The sequence below is a fragment of the Poecilia formosa genome, unplaced genomic scaffold (genome assembly GCF_000485575.1).
Source record: "Poecilia formosa unplaced genomic scaffold, Poecilia_formosa-5.1.2 Scaffold60, whole genome shotgun sequence".
Taxonomy (NCBI): Eukaryota; Metazoa; Chordata; class Actinopteri; order Cyprinodontiformes; family Poeciliidae; genus Poecilia; species Poecilia formosa.
The window spans coordinates 1,691,600-1,705,957 of NW_006799999.1; the positions used below are offsets into that span (position 1 = coordinate 1,691,600).

Below are 14,358 nucleotides of genomic sequence, written 5' to 3' on the forward strand. Positions count from 1 at the left end.
AGTGGCTCGGATTTTCACCTGTAATAAGTCTTGTCTGTACTTTGACTGTAGATTCCTGTAGATTCTAAACTTTTTATTCTACTTACATATATGTATCAACTCAACATTTTCAGCCTCTCAAGAACTAAGGTGAAATAACAATCACTTTAGTTCTTATTATTGTTACATGAGACTAAAAACCAGTCCCCAACTGAGATTGTATGACATATGTATTTTCTTTTGAATTGTGTTTATTATAACTTTAAACGTACTTATAAACTATATGTATTATATTAACAGTGGTAAGGAAGTATAGATATGACGTACTTAGAACCACTTGCTTCATTGACACTGCAAGTAGAGCTTTATTTAAAAAAAGTGTTAACAAAATCAACTTGATCAAATGTTAATTGTCTCCAAGTTTGTTTTTTTTTTATTTCTTTCGTTTTTTTAAAATCCTCCCGACCCCACTAGGGACAAGGCTGTACAGAAAATGGATGGATGGATGGAATTGCCACTGTAATGTGTTGATTATTAGTCTTTGCAGATTTCCTCCCCGCCCGGATGGTCTTGAACGCACCTGCGTTCCACCTGCAGTCAGCGGAGGTTCAGATGGGAGGCTGTTTTACTTTGGATCGGAAGGACCCGAGCAGTAAAAACGAAAAATTTCCTCAGTGTGGCTCGGTGCCTTCTTGGACACCATGGCTAGATTGATGTGTATTTTTACAAACAACCCATGACGGCTGCCTCCAGAGCATTAGGGCTCGCCTTTTGGTGCTGATTCGGCCTGTCTGCAGCGGTAGGTATCGTAGCTGCTAACACCGACAACTCCACCACAAACTCGGCAGGGAGTTGGTCCGCCGAGCATCAGATCAAGAGATGAGTGATCGACTGGATTCATGGCTTTTTATTTATTTATTTTTCTATTTTTGAAGCAGACACGCACATGAAACAGCAAACCAGCTCAGCTGATTTGAACCCACACTGAAAATCTCCCATTTCAGTCACATAATTGGAAATCCAATAACTATAAGAAATATTGTTAGCTTTAGCCTGGCTAGAACGGTGTAAGCTAATGGCAGCTTCACCAGTAAGATTCCCACGGATTTTTAAGAAAGCGAGAACCCATTTCAATCTTCATTGAATGGTGTCAACATGTAAACACAATACCCTGTTTTCTGACAGTTGGGTTTTACCTCGGAGGGAACTTTTCCTGCCGTTTTTGGGCGCTTGGTTTGGGAAGCTAACAGGGAGCTAAAGCCAATCCTGAAGCAAGAAAGAGAAAGTCTCCAATTCCTTCCCTCTTTCTTTTCTCGAATACTTGTATACGTGCTTAAGAATCCGTATATGCCTATATATGTTGCAAATGTCTTTATATTAATGATTTTAACGGCCAGGAAGTACAGAGTCACGTGCTTCATGTACAGCTGTGTTGAAATCTGCAGTCATCGCCATGTGATACAGTTATATGGAAAACCGTTTCAGGAAGTATTGATCACTAGCATTGCCTTCTGGGAAGATTAAAAACATTAACTTGACTTTATTTTAATTGCGATCAGATTGCATTAAACAATCTCAATAAACGCAACTTGACCCTCAGGGAACATTTCGTTGTTCTCCTATAAAGATATTCTAAAAGTAATGACAGCCAAAATGTAAACAGAAATAAAGGCTGTAAAGGCTACAACTAGGGGTGGGAAATCGTTGTTTATCGTTATTGTAAAATTCTTCTAGTCGTCATAAGATGTTTGAGTTGTTGTGACAGCTTTACTTGATGATGTTTGCAGAACTCCTCTTCGTCCCTCCAAAAAATATTTCCAAGCTTAGGTCTACGCGAGCAGCAACAAACAGCACAATCTTTCAAAATATGATTAAATTTGCTTGTTGTTTGCTGCTTAGCAATAGAACTGCATTACCTATGTACTAATGGGTCCTAACATTGTCTATAAATAGTTTTTTTCCGGTCCATGTGTTTGTGGGCTTTGGCAGCAGGAAGGTGCAGTCCCCCTATGAAGTCTGTTGCTAAAAAAGACTGCAGTGGTTTCTTTTTATGACTTCCTATCATCACTTTTTTTTTAATCTTCAACAAACTAAATACCACAAGATATTAGGATAAACTCCATTTTGACTTCAAAAGTCTATAAAGCCTATTTGTAGCTCTAATGGATAATTATTAATATTACACAAGATTAGTAAGCTTGTCCCCATTTATACTTCAAAGCATATGTTCCCATCCTTTATTGGATTTTTATTAAACACAAAAAGCACATCGAAGGACCCTCTCTTGATTTAGACAGTGGGGGAAATTTTGCAAATCGTATATAATGAACCAGGGTTGAGTACTTCACCTGCCTGATGACCATTCAGAGCTGATTTATTTATTTATTTTTTTTAACCTTTAGGCTAAATCCTAACAAATGAATATGCATATTTTTATTGTAAATCCCTTGCAGCGCTTAATACAGTGGATTAAATTGTAGAGAGTTTAAATTAATCGGGGCTTGCACACAGTTGAGGGCGTACTTAATTTTTTACGGCGCTGAGTGGATCGCGATGCTTCCACAAAATTAGACAAACAAAAATAAAGGTCTGAACTGACCTTTTGTACATTTCCAGGGTTAGAACGTCTTTCTTAGAGAAATTATCCTGTGAAATACTCAACCCTTTTCTTATGGCTAGGTTCATGTTAAAAGGGTCCGAGCTGCCTGACGGTGGTAACATTTATTTTCATTAAATCAACTACTTCCTCTCTCCGTCTGTCTTCGTGCGGTTTTACTGACGCCTGTCTTCTGCTGTTTAGCCTAGATGCCTTGGCTGAGATGAGCGTGAAGGCTTTTGAGCTTGTTCCCGCCGTGGAGCGCGACCTCCTCATGGGCGACAAGGCTCGCATCAACATTGAGTGCATCGAATGCTGCGGGAAACACTTGTATGTGGGCACCAACGACTGCTTCATCCACCACTTCCTCCTGGACGAGGTCGCTTCCTCCAAAGGCAAGCTGAGCTACTCGACCCAGAAGCTGCTGCACAAATACCTCGGCCTCAAGAAGCCCGTCGCCGAGCTGCGTGCCGCCTCCGCTCTGGAGCGTCTCATAGTGCTTTGCGATGGAATGGTGTTCCTCGTCGACATGGTGACTCTGGAGTCGGTTCCCTCGGCAGCTGGCGGCGGGGCCAAAATCCGAGGCGTGACCGCGTTCTGCGTCAACGAGAACCCCGTCAACGGGGACCCGTTCTGCGTGGAGATGGGCGTGCTGTCGTCCAAGAGGCGGACGGTTCAGGTTTACATGGTCTACGAGGACAGAGTGCAGTTGGTCAAGGAGGTGAATACTCCGGAGCAGCCGTGCGCCGTCAGCATCGATGGGTACTTCCTGTGCTTGGCCCTCACGACGCAGTACGTGATCCTTAACTACAACACAGGAGCTTCGCAGGAGCTCTTCCCTTACAACAGCGAGGAGAGGAGGCCCATTGTGAAGAGGATCAGCCGGGAGGAGTTCCTCCTCGCTGCTCCCGGCGGCCTCGGTGAGTTTATCGACGGTGGCTTGAAAAGTTGGGTTGTTCTGCCGAGAGCAAAAGCTGCGCTCCATATCCACCTACAAGAATCGGCTTTGCACCTTGTACTGAAGCAAATTTTTCCTCTTGTTTTAGGTTGTAGAGTTAGTTTTGCTTAGACAGTCTTGTTTCTGTTCCCAGAAACAAAAGTCTATTACATGCTGAAAGTTACAATATTTGTTACATAGTCAGTGAAGAGTCCAGCTTTCCCAGTCTTTCTAAAGTTTGAAAGGTTTTAACTCTACCTTGTTGTGTTCAGTGAAAGTTTTTTTTTGTTTTTTTTCTCCTCCCTCTTCATCCCGCCTCCATTTTTTTTTTTTTTTCTCCTCCCTCTTCATCCCGCCTCCAGGGATGTTCGCCAACTCAGAGGGAGCGTCTCAGCGGGCTCCCGTTAACTGGTCAGAGAGCGTGATTGCCGCCGCTGTGTGTTTTCCGTACGTGGTGGCTTTGGACGAGAACTTCGTCACCATCCACAGCATGTTGGACCAACAACTGAAACAGACTCTTTCCTTCAGGGACGGACGCCTTCTGCAAGATTTTGAAGGTGTGCTCGCAGCCTCTGGGTTTCACATGCCATCAAAAATGTTTAAGTGGTTAAAATATAGAGATGATCTTTTTTTACAGCCACTCAAATTACTGTCTTCTTAGCTGTAGTGTTTCTGTTTAGTTTGTTAGTTTCATTGTCTTTCGCTTACGTTAAGCTTCAGAAAGTCTAAAAACTGCAATTCCACAGGTTGGAAAACCTTTGCAAGGCTCTATATATATAAAAAAGATCCTAATATAAACTTTTCTTGTTTGCCAAATGTTGATTATAAAATAATAACAAAACTGATCTCGTTTTAGAGCTGAACACCCTTTAATAGTTGCTTTGCATAGCGGTGGATTAAAGGGAGGATGAGTCGACTGGCTCTCCTTAAAACAAACACACGCGCAGTCACAGTCTGAGTGTGTGAGGGTTGTTTGTGTTTTAGGTAAAGTCATGCTGGCTTCCACTAAGTCTGTTTACGTCCTGGTTCCACTGCCACTGGAGAGACAGATACAAGACTTACTGGCTGGCCACAGAGTGGAGGAAGCGCTGGTCTTAACCGAGGGAGCTCAGAGAAATATTCCCAAAGACAAGTTCCAGGTAAGCATCAGCAGGTCGTTTCAATGGAAAGACCAAATACGAGGCCTAAAAGAACTACTGATGCCAGGCTGATGGTCTCTGTATGCCTTAGGGTACAAATGTGCCCAAAGAGAAATGGAAACTTTTAATCAACTCATGGTGCTATAATTATAGGACACACACCAAATCCTGTTTGCACAGAAGGTAAAAAAAAAAAAAAACGATCTTCAGTTTGTCTGGATTTAATAAAGCAAAATGTAAATAAACAAGCATCTTAAACGTTTGTTTTCTATATACACCAGCGGTGTGGACTTGAGTCATGAGACTTGAAGCAGAGTCGAACCCGAGTCAAAATGTGGGGCTTTCTTTGCCTCTTTAAAAAAAAAAAAAAGTATATATATATATGTTTAGTCTTCAGAAATTTTAATGTACAGTAGTGAAACTTTTCTGCTATTAATTTAGACTTTTAGCCCTGTGCAGGTCTAAAAGTGTGTTTGAGGGGTTTAGGACAATTTCTTTAGTTTCCAAGTTTCCATACACACATTTTTAAGGGGTTAGTGAAAATGCAGAATTTAATTTACTTTCACAAATGAAAAGGCAATCAAAATAAACATTTCTGGATGTAACATCTGGGCTAAAATGACTGACAGAGGCAGCATGATTTCTTTTTGACATTTGAACGTACATAGAGAATGAGTCCAAGCTCTTATTGTGATTAATGCCAGTTAATCTTAATAGTTAATTCCAGCTACGTGACTAAGTTACTTTCCTTTGCTTGGTAATTAAATCTCGCAGAATAGAAAGACGTTTTAAAATCTTGGGATGAGGTTGCTTTCTTTTTTTCTTTTGATATTTTGAAACTTTTTCTGTTGAACTGAACAGCAAGAGGAGATTACTGATAGATATTTACTTAAGAATTTAGATATTTTAAGTCATCGCTCTGTTATAAAATTACATATTTGATCAATTACTTTGCTTAGGATGGAAAAATGTCATGTTGTACTTGGCGCACTTTTTAATTTCTGTAGTGACATTTTTCTTTCCATTGTTGCCACTTTCTTCAGATTTTGCACAGAAGAATCCTTCAGCAGGCAGGGTTCATAAAGTTTGGCCAGCTTCAGTTCCTGGAGGCTAAAGAACACTTTAGGTAACAGCTGGAGTTCCTTTTTCTTGACGTCTCAACCCTTCCACGAGAACCATCCGATTCTTGTGAATTTTTCTTCCCTTGTGCATCTCGTGCGCTTCGATTTCATCATTGCTGTAAAGGTTTACGTAAAGCGACAGCTTCATCTCATTAAGGCTACTCCTGTAATTGATGACATTATTTTTTCTTTTTCATATTTCAAAAACCGTTGGAGATTTTAATAATTACCATTTTCAATAATTTGATAAAAAAATGCAATGTTTTCCGAAATAAGTTGCTTATATCCTTTTCTATGTCTTTGTCTTTCTATTGACACCTCCAAAAAGGAGCTTCATGTAATTTGATAAATGTGTCGGTCTTGTATGACAAATATTAGTCTTTTTTATTTTTATTTTTTTGTCTTTTGATACGTCATATGAAATATCTTGAATTGTTCCAGGAAGGGTGAGCTGGATGTGCGGGAGCTCATCTCTCTCTACCCCCTGCTGCTACCGGCTTCCTCCTCGTTCATGCGCTGCCACCCTCCTCTTCACGAGTTCGCGGATCTCAACCACCTGGCACAAGGCGACCAGGAGAAAGTGCTGCGATGCAAGAAATTCCTCATCAGCTATCTGGGAGAGGTAACCCGGATTGAAATAGCCTCGTAGTCTAGCAGCGCGTCGCGCGGTTGTGCGGCTTTATGTTGCGTTTTTTTCCCCCCTCCTTCCGTTCAGGTTCGCAGCACCGACGTGGTGAACGGCTGCAGAGACGACGTGGACACGGCTCTGCTGAAGCTCTACGCCGAGCAGGATCACGACAGCCTGCTGGACCTGCTGGCCTCGGACAATTCCTGCGTGCTCACAGACAGCGTTCCGTGGCTGGAGAAGTATCACAAGTGCGTATGCTGCTGCGATTGTTCGTCTGGTTTAAAGTAGGGGCTGCAGCGAGTAATCGTGACGAGTCGATTGCTGGAGTTAATCGTCTGCTAGTTAAGTAATCGATTAGCCGATAGCTAAAGGGTGCAGACTCAAAAAAAGGCTGAAAGTACAACACAGTCAGAACAGTAATTAAGTCAAAACTGTACAGAAATATATGCGTTTTGCATTTAAGATAAAAAAAAAAACTGTAAATATGTTCTACTCGGAACTCCTATAGTGGCTTTAACTGGTTAATCCAAACATGAATCATCAGATTAGCCGGTCATTGTATTGATGGTAAGTCAAACAGAAAGGGGCTGAGCTTTTCACATGTTGGTGTTTGAAGTATTTTTTTTATTATTTTTTTTAGCTGTAGATGATCAGGAGTACACTAAAGAAACCTGTACTACTTTCTTATTTAGAAAAGTGAACAGAATTATTTGTTTATTTTTTGTCTTTTAATGTATTTCTAATATTGTCCAAAATGAGACAAAGGGGTTAAATTAAATATCTACAGAATGTGCCTTTTTTTTTTTTAGATCAAATTAATCCATAGAAAAATCAATTACTAAAATAATAATTAGTCGCAGCCTGAGTTAAAAGATATAATTTTAGTTGACATTGTGTCGGGGAGTTTTAACACGAACTGGAAAAAAAACATTTCTGACGGTGATTTGGTCATGAGTGTGTGTTGGAACCCTGCCGCATGGAAAATGCAGATTCCTTATTAAAATGTCCATTTCTTTACAGCGGATCAAGACCCAAATATTACACTGTGATTTCTTTATCAGCTCTATAAGAAGCGAGAACTTTCAATTATTAATCTCAGCGATTCTGTTTAAACTCCGAGCAAATTGGCATGTAGAGTTGGAAGAGAGGATTACCGTGGGAATCGGTGTGGTTTCCATTAATTATTGCAGCAATGAAATTGACCAATTCCTACAGGATTGTCCGAGGCGAGCCTTTGTTGGGTAAATACCGCTCATTGTCCCGTGCTGTTAATTAACTTCCCGATGAAGCTGTTAAATCCGTGTCCGGTTCAACCAGGCCGGTTTAATTACTCGGCACAGAAATGTAATTATGTTTTTGAAGCTCCACTCAATCCGCTCTTTTTATTTCTCTCAGATATTTTGCACTCGGGCTTCTCTATCATTTTAACGGGCAGGACGCGGCAGCGCTAAAGGTTTGTATTCCTACGATTTTTTTATTTTTTTTATTTTTATTTTTCAAAAAATAAACAGAACCTGCACCAGATCACTAACGTCTTCTCTTCTCTCTTTTTTTTTTTGCTTTTTCTTTAGTTGTGGATTCGCATTGTAGATGGCGAATTGCAGGACTCCACCAGATCCGATCTGTATGAGTACATCGTGGACTTCCTCTGCTGCTCTTCCAGTATGGAGATTGTGTGGAAATATGCAGACTGGGCTCTGCAGAAGGATCCCACCGTAGGTTCCCAAAAATGTAACTCCGATGTCTGACTTTTGGTGCAGCTTTGACGCAAATATTATCTTCTTCAACATTTGTTTTCTGGGAAGATTCAACTTCCCACTTTTCATGGCTACAGTATGTATAATATTTACTGTGTATTCTCTTCAGCCATATAATTAAAGGTGAGGATTTTTAACAGAAAATACAAAATGAGTTCACTTTTCTGTTTCACACTTTTGTGAAATCTGCAAAATAAAGTATTTAGGAACTTCCACAGACCCTGCGGTTCTCTTCAAACAGATGTGTTTGACCATTTCAGAGTTTTTATTTGTTTTGTTTTTTTTCCTTTTCTTTATAGACAGGTATCCGGATCTTTACTAAGAGGCCCGTCGGCAAAGATCGATCAGAGGTGAACCCAGATGAAGTCATCGCCTACCTGGGGAAACACAGCCAGGCTCTGCTTCTCTACTTGGAGCATCTTGTGTTGGAGAGAAAAATGCAGGTAAAAGAAAAAGAGTTTATTAGATGTAACGCTTACTTGGGGATACAGTTGGGGAAAAAAAATGCAAGAACATATCTTGAGCTTACAAGTCCCACAACCAGGACTTGTAAGCTCTTTGAATCAAATAAATGTGATCTGAATTCACAAATCCTGCAGCATAAGTACTACTGCTTGTGAAAATGGGTGGTTGCATTGATAACCTAGCCAGACCCAAACACAGCAACGGGTCATCATGTTACTATATAGATGGATTTGACTATTTCTGGGGTCGTTTTTCCCTTCTTGTTGTGCAGAAAGAGAAGTTCCACACACACCTGGTCGTGTTGTACCTGGACAGGGTCAGGCTGCTGCTGTCGGAGTCGCCGACTGACGAGGGGCAGCTGACCAGAGCCAGAGAGAAGCTCCAAGCCATGCTCAGGGAGTCCAACTTATACCGTGTACAGTTTGTTTTAGGTGAACACAAACCACCCAGTGCAACAGGAACATTTATTTTAGAGTCAGTGAGATCATTTTTCAGATTGAAGCTCATTATTTGTTTTGTTTTGTTTGTTTTTTTTTAAATCTGATTAAACCCTGGTTAGGTAAAATGGAGAGCTGTGACAAGCTGCTGCTAGAGCGTGCAACACTGCATGGGAAATTAGAGGAGCACGACAAAGCGCTGCACATCCTGGTCCACAAACTCAGAGACTTCCCGTCCGCCGAGGCCTTTTGCATCTGGGCCTCGTCCAGTCGCGATCCAGCATATCGACAGCGGTTGTTCCACCTCCTCCTGGGGGTCTACCTCGACGGCAGCCCTCCTGGGAAAGGTCAAGCAGCTGGCGGCGGCGAGATGGAGATGGCGGCCGTGGATCTGTTAAACAGGCACGGCGAGGTGTTCGACGCCGTCCGCGTCCTACGGATGCTCCCGGAGAGCTGGTCGCTGCAGCTGCTGAGGCCTTTCTTGAACCGGGCCATCAGGGCCAGCATGCACGCCGGCCGGACCTCCCAGATCGCTCTGGGCCTCGCCCGCTCTGAGAACGTGCAGCTGCTGCACGACAGGGTGAGCAACACAGGAGAGCACTAAAAGCTGAATGAAAAGATTTATCTGCTTTCCTAAACAGTTCACTTATTTGTTCATGAATATATATGTTTTTTTTAACCAAATGTTTGTTATGCTTTAATTGATGGTACCAGCTAATTAAAGCAGTGGGCTTTATAGACTTTAACTTTGTTGTTTCTTATGTGCTGGTAGGTGTTTTTGAATATTTTGCCTTTTTTAAGGCTGGGCCAGATTCCACAGAAGTGTTTAACGGACAGAGTTAATTCAAGAACATTAAGTGTTTAACAAGATCGTTTCTCATTTAAACCAAATAATAAAAAAAAAGTTAGAACAAGATGCAAAACTCGCTGAAATGATCCACTTTCTCGTTTTAACGAAAAACTTTGAGCGAGTTTTGCGTCTGATGAGATTTTCTCACTTAAAAAAAAAAAAAAAAAAACGAGTTTTGCGTCTTATGAGATTTTCTCGCTTAAAAAAAAAAACCTTTCTCGTTTTATATCTCGTCATAACGAGAGCGTTGCTCATTTTAACGAGATGTGAAAATGCGCTCTGACAGATTACGACTTGCAAAGGTGCAGACGGCCTGCCGTGACTTTCCTTCCTCTCACCGTGGCATCAAAGGATGCTACAACCTTTCTTATTTAAGAGAATATATTTAGGTTTTAATGAGATTTATAAATTAAATTTTTAACAAGTTTTTTTTCTTTTTTTAATGGCGAAAACTGTTTTTAACGAGTTTTGCATGTCGTTGTAACAAAGTTTTCTCGTTGAAATGAAATTAATTTATTTTCAAGCTCTGGCAGTTAAACGCTTCCATAAGTCGGTTCGGTCAAACTTGCATTTTAAATGTACTTAAACCCATTTTTAATTTGGAACTAATAATAAAAATATAAATCAACCGAGGCGCATAATCACAAAGTCTGATCAGACGTTATTCTTGCTCCTTCTTCTGAATAGTTGATACTCGATTTCGAAATATTGCAAAAAACAAAAAAAAGAAAAGATTTCATATTTGATTTGTTGCAACTCGCGTTTTCTTCCTCTACAGTTAAAAGAGCGGAGGAAACCTATCGTCGTGTCGGAGAAGAAGGGATGCCACCTGTGCCACAACACCTTCAGTGAGCCCAGCGTGGTCTGTCTGCCCGGAGGAGTGCCTGTCCACGTCCACTGCGCCGCACAGAGAGTAAGAGACTCTCCCACAAAGAGACAGTTAGCCAATAGCGGTAACCACACGTGAGACTAAACGTTTCCCCACTGCTGTCTGATGTGCGACCGGAGGCTGCAGTCCTGTTGGGAGAACAAGAGGCACAGAGGAGAAACCAGTTTCAGCCGTGGCGTGAAGACCACAGAGGGAGCCGGCTCAGTGCCGCTGAGTTCAGCTCAGTTCGGTTCACGTGCGCCACACGTGCAGATTTAGAAATCCCAGCTCAGTTTCTTTCCGCATCCGTCCCGTCTTCACTCAAAAAAGGTGAAGCCCTGAATTGGATAAACAAAAATTAACAACAGATGATTTGTTTTTTTTAATTATTATTATTTTTAGTCCCGTTTCAAATATTTGTGAAGCATGGAATAATAGCAAGACTCCTCCAGTTCTTGTCCAAGTCAGTTTGTGGTGTTGTTCTGCCCTGACGTGCGCGCTGCACGCCCAGGTTTTAATGTGAAATACTGCAAAGGCACTTTCTTTGTGTGTGTCTTTTGCAAGAGCTGGTGTCTCTGTTGCCGCCTCCCCGTCCTCCTCTGCAAACATCAGTCGTTTCTGTATCACAGCGTTTCACATGGCAACACTTTGATCCGACCTATTGCTACATTTTGATTATTATCCAAGTTAAAAAAAAACAAACTTGGTGACCTGTGGAGTCTATGAGGAAAAGACATGATGAGCTCTTATGGATAATTAGTGGAGAAATGTACATTTGAATGCAGCTTCAGATGCAAATAAGGGAATTGAAAGAAAACTGAAACCTGTACAATGAATTAAATGTTATACCCCCCCATTGAAAATATGGAGGGGCGGGGAGGATCTTACTGTCTGGCTTTGACTAATAAAAAATGGTTTCCATTCTACTTTCGGCTTCTGTTACACTGAAGATGCTTTTACAAATGAAGTGCACTCCAGTTCAAATTAAATCAAATTTCACCTCATTGTCAACAGCAGTGTCTTTGATCTCCAACCCACGACTCTCCCTCCTCAAGACGCCCAGCTGCTTCACAGAGCCATATTGTCATATTCAAAAAAAAAAAAAACAAAAAGGCAAAAGCTTTTCAAAATAAACAGGTTTCATTTACTTCGTAAATTCCTTTCGTTAGTCGAATGAAATGCAGAGATGGATTGGGCAGAAAGCGATGTAGACAGTGAATAATCATCTGTGCTCTGAAGAATAGCTCTCAGCATCACATTGTTTTCTGTCATTAATCCCGAACAAACGCCACACAAGAAAGAAGAAAATTGAAAGGCAATCTTGAACAACCTTCAAGTACTTTTAAGTGGGAACATGAATAATTAAAACATTTTTTTTCCAGGGTTACCGACAGCAGCACAGAACAGGAGAACAACAAACAATTTTCCATGTAAATTTCTTCAGGCTGGTGTACCTCGTGCAAATATGGAAAAATAAAAATCGTACCCAAGAAGGGACAGCTTGGCTGAACCTTCAGGTTAGATTTTGGAGGCTCTGCGTTATGCGAGCATTAAATTTTACCCTTAAACTTCACACTAGAAGTATGACGCACATTTAAATAATTGACATAGCTTAAAACGTAGCAAATGTTAAATTTTTTAAACACCTAAGTCCCAATTAATAATTTGATTCAGACTAATGAATAGTCATTAATGAAGGCAATTTCTCCTGTTTCTATTACTGTAATTGTTTTGGTGCAAGAAATGCGACTATTTAATCTGCAAAAATAAATCTGGCCACACGATGGCAGTATTGTGTAACATTTAAAACGAAAGCAATGTGCAGGCCTTCAGAATGGCTACATCTAACATGAATATATGCAGTTCAAATAACTAAGTATGTTCTCTTCATTTATTACATGCCACAGATATTATTTTGCACTGCAGAGAGTAAAACAGCATCTAACAGCATCTGACACTCGCAGACGATGGATTTCTAACGAAAATGTGCCAGTGGCGCATATATCATTTCAACTTTTCTCTTTCATTGGAAAATGTGGGTAAAACCACAACAACAACAAAAAGTTTTATCATGAACTGCTTTGGTGGCCCAAGAACATACCCAAATGGCTTAATTCTTCTTAGCTTTCAAAGCTGCCTGCTTCAGAGTTATGGTTTTAACCTTTGTGCTGTGGCACCCCCGTGGAAAACGGAGAGAGATGGAGGTCACAGCTGCTTTCTGTCGTACAGAAACCCTGAATTTCTTTACGGGCCTGTCATCAGAGCAAAGAACCTTGTCTCCAGCTTCTTTCTAAATGCTGCGCATCTGTCGGATTAAGAATGAGGTGTGGCTTGGACGTCATACATAATACTTTTTCAGTCGGGCAAGATGCAGCCAAACTGTGGACTTACTTCATCAGAGCCATATTACTTGTGTAACATATTTGTCCTCAGAAAACCTTGTCGGAACGTGCATCAAACGAAAAATGACGCCAAAAGGCTTGACACTATTAAAACTAATGTCCAGTTCTGCGTTTCTTAAAAGCTTTGTTGTCCAAAGAGTTTAACTGTAGCTTGTTGGAAAGGCCTCCGCACCATTACTTCAAATCATATAAAAAAAGAAAATTCTGCAAAGTTGTATGAAAAGTTGCAATTGCATTTTATAAATATGTGTATAGTGGTGTGTAAATACTGCATTTGTACGTGTTTGTTGCTTTCTAAATCGATGCCACTGTGGATGGAGTGTAAAAAAAAAACAAAAAAACTGCTAATCCGTCCCATTTTAATAAACATATGTTTCAGCTCCGACTCAAACTTTTTGTTGTACTTGTCTTCGTTTCTGGTAGCTGGGCTTAACGATGCTTTCTTCTGGTACGTTCTCTTGTTAAACTCTGACCACTAAATCACAGGGTTGGATTAAGAGTCTCTTGAAAAGAGACATAGGACAAAAGAGCTTTCCCAAAACGGACGCAAAAATGTGAGTGAACATATTTCGCAAATCTTTTAAGGGAGTTTGGGCTGATCTGCTATGTTGCTACTTTCATGAATCATTTTTTTGATGGTCTTAAGCTAATTGAAAAGAGAGGTTTCGTACATTAAAAATAGCATACATATAAAGATTTTCACTATCGGTGTGTAACAAAAATAGTGCAGGACCATAGAAATATTCATTTGTGAAAAAGGAATCACAAAAACAAAGATGACAGCTTTAATTTCATTCAGTGTCCCTGCAAACTCAATTTGGTTTTTCAGACCGAAGCTTTTGAATTGATTAACAGAGAATCTAAACTTTTGGTAACAAAACGTCTTTTAAAAGAGTATTTTGGGCAAGAAAGAAATCTACCTAAAATGTGCAACACGTGTACATGTGGAAAATGAAAAAACAAAGCTTATACTACAGATGAAACTAGCAATAAAGATGTACAAAGTAAAAAGAGACCTATGCTGGGTCATCCTAATTAGCAGTGTCATACATTAACACCCAGATGTTTTTGTACTTAAAACATTTAGCAATTGTTAAATGCCCTCATTGAGATGAACTGTCTACGATGGATTTCTGCTCGACTTCATTTTCATGTTTTGGTTCATCCATCCATGTGGAT

General features: G+C 40.5%; 1 protein-coding gene across 2 annotated transcripts; it reads left to right on the top strand.

The window, feature by feature from the left end:
* The first annotated feature begins 287 nt into the window (after nt 1-287).
* tgfbrap1 (transforming growth factor, beta receptor associated protein 1) lies at nt 288-12,822 on the top strand. 2 transcript variants are annotated; one of them, XM_007553976.2, is made up of 13 exons: nt 288-778; nt 2,780-3,495; nt 3,875-4,069; nt 4,497-4,651; nt 5,695-5,777; nt 6,214-6,394; nt 6,488-6,648; nt 7,796-7,853; nt 7,972-8,115; nt 8,457-8,600; nt 8,894-9,053; nt 9,182-9,639; nt 10,688-12,822. In XM_007553976.2, the coding sequence occupies exons 2-13, from the start codon at nt 2,799-2,801 to the stop codon at nt 10,874-10,876; spliced, it is 2,625 nt and encodes an 874-aa protein (XP_007554038.1). In that variant the 5' UTR covers nt 288-778; nt 2,780-2,798; the 3' UTR covers nt 10,877-12,822. The 2 variants fall into 2 exon arrangements, with proteins under 2 accessions (XP_007554038.1, XP_016527881.1); XM_016672395.1 differs by having other exon boundaries at nt 2,785-3,495.
* The last annotated feature ends 1,536 nt before the right edge of the window (nt 12,823-14,358 follow it).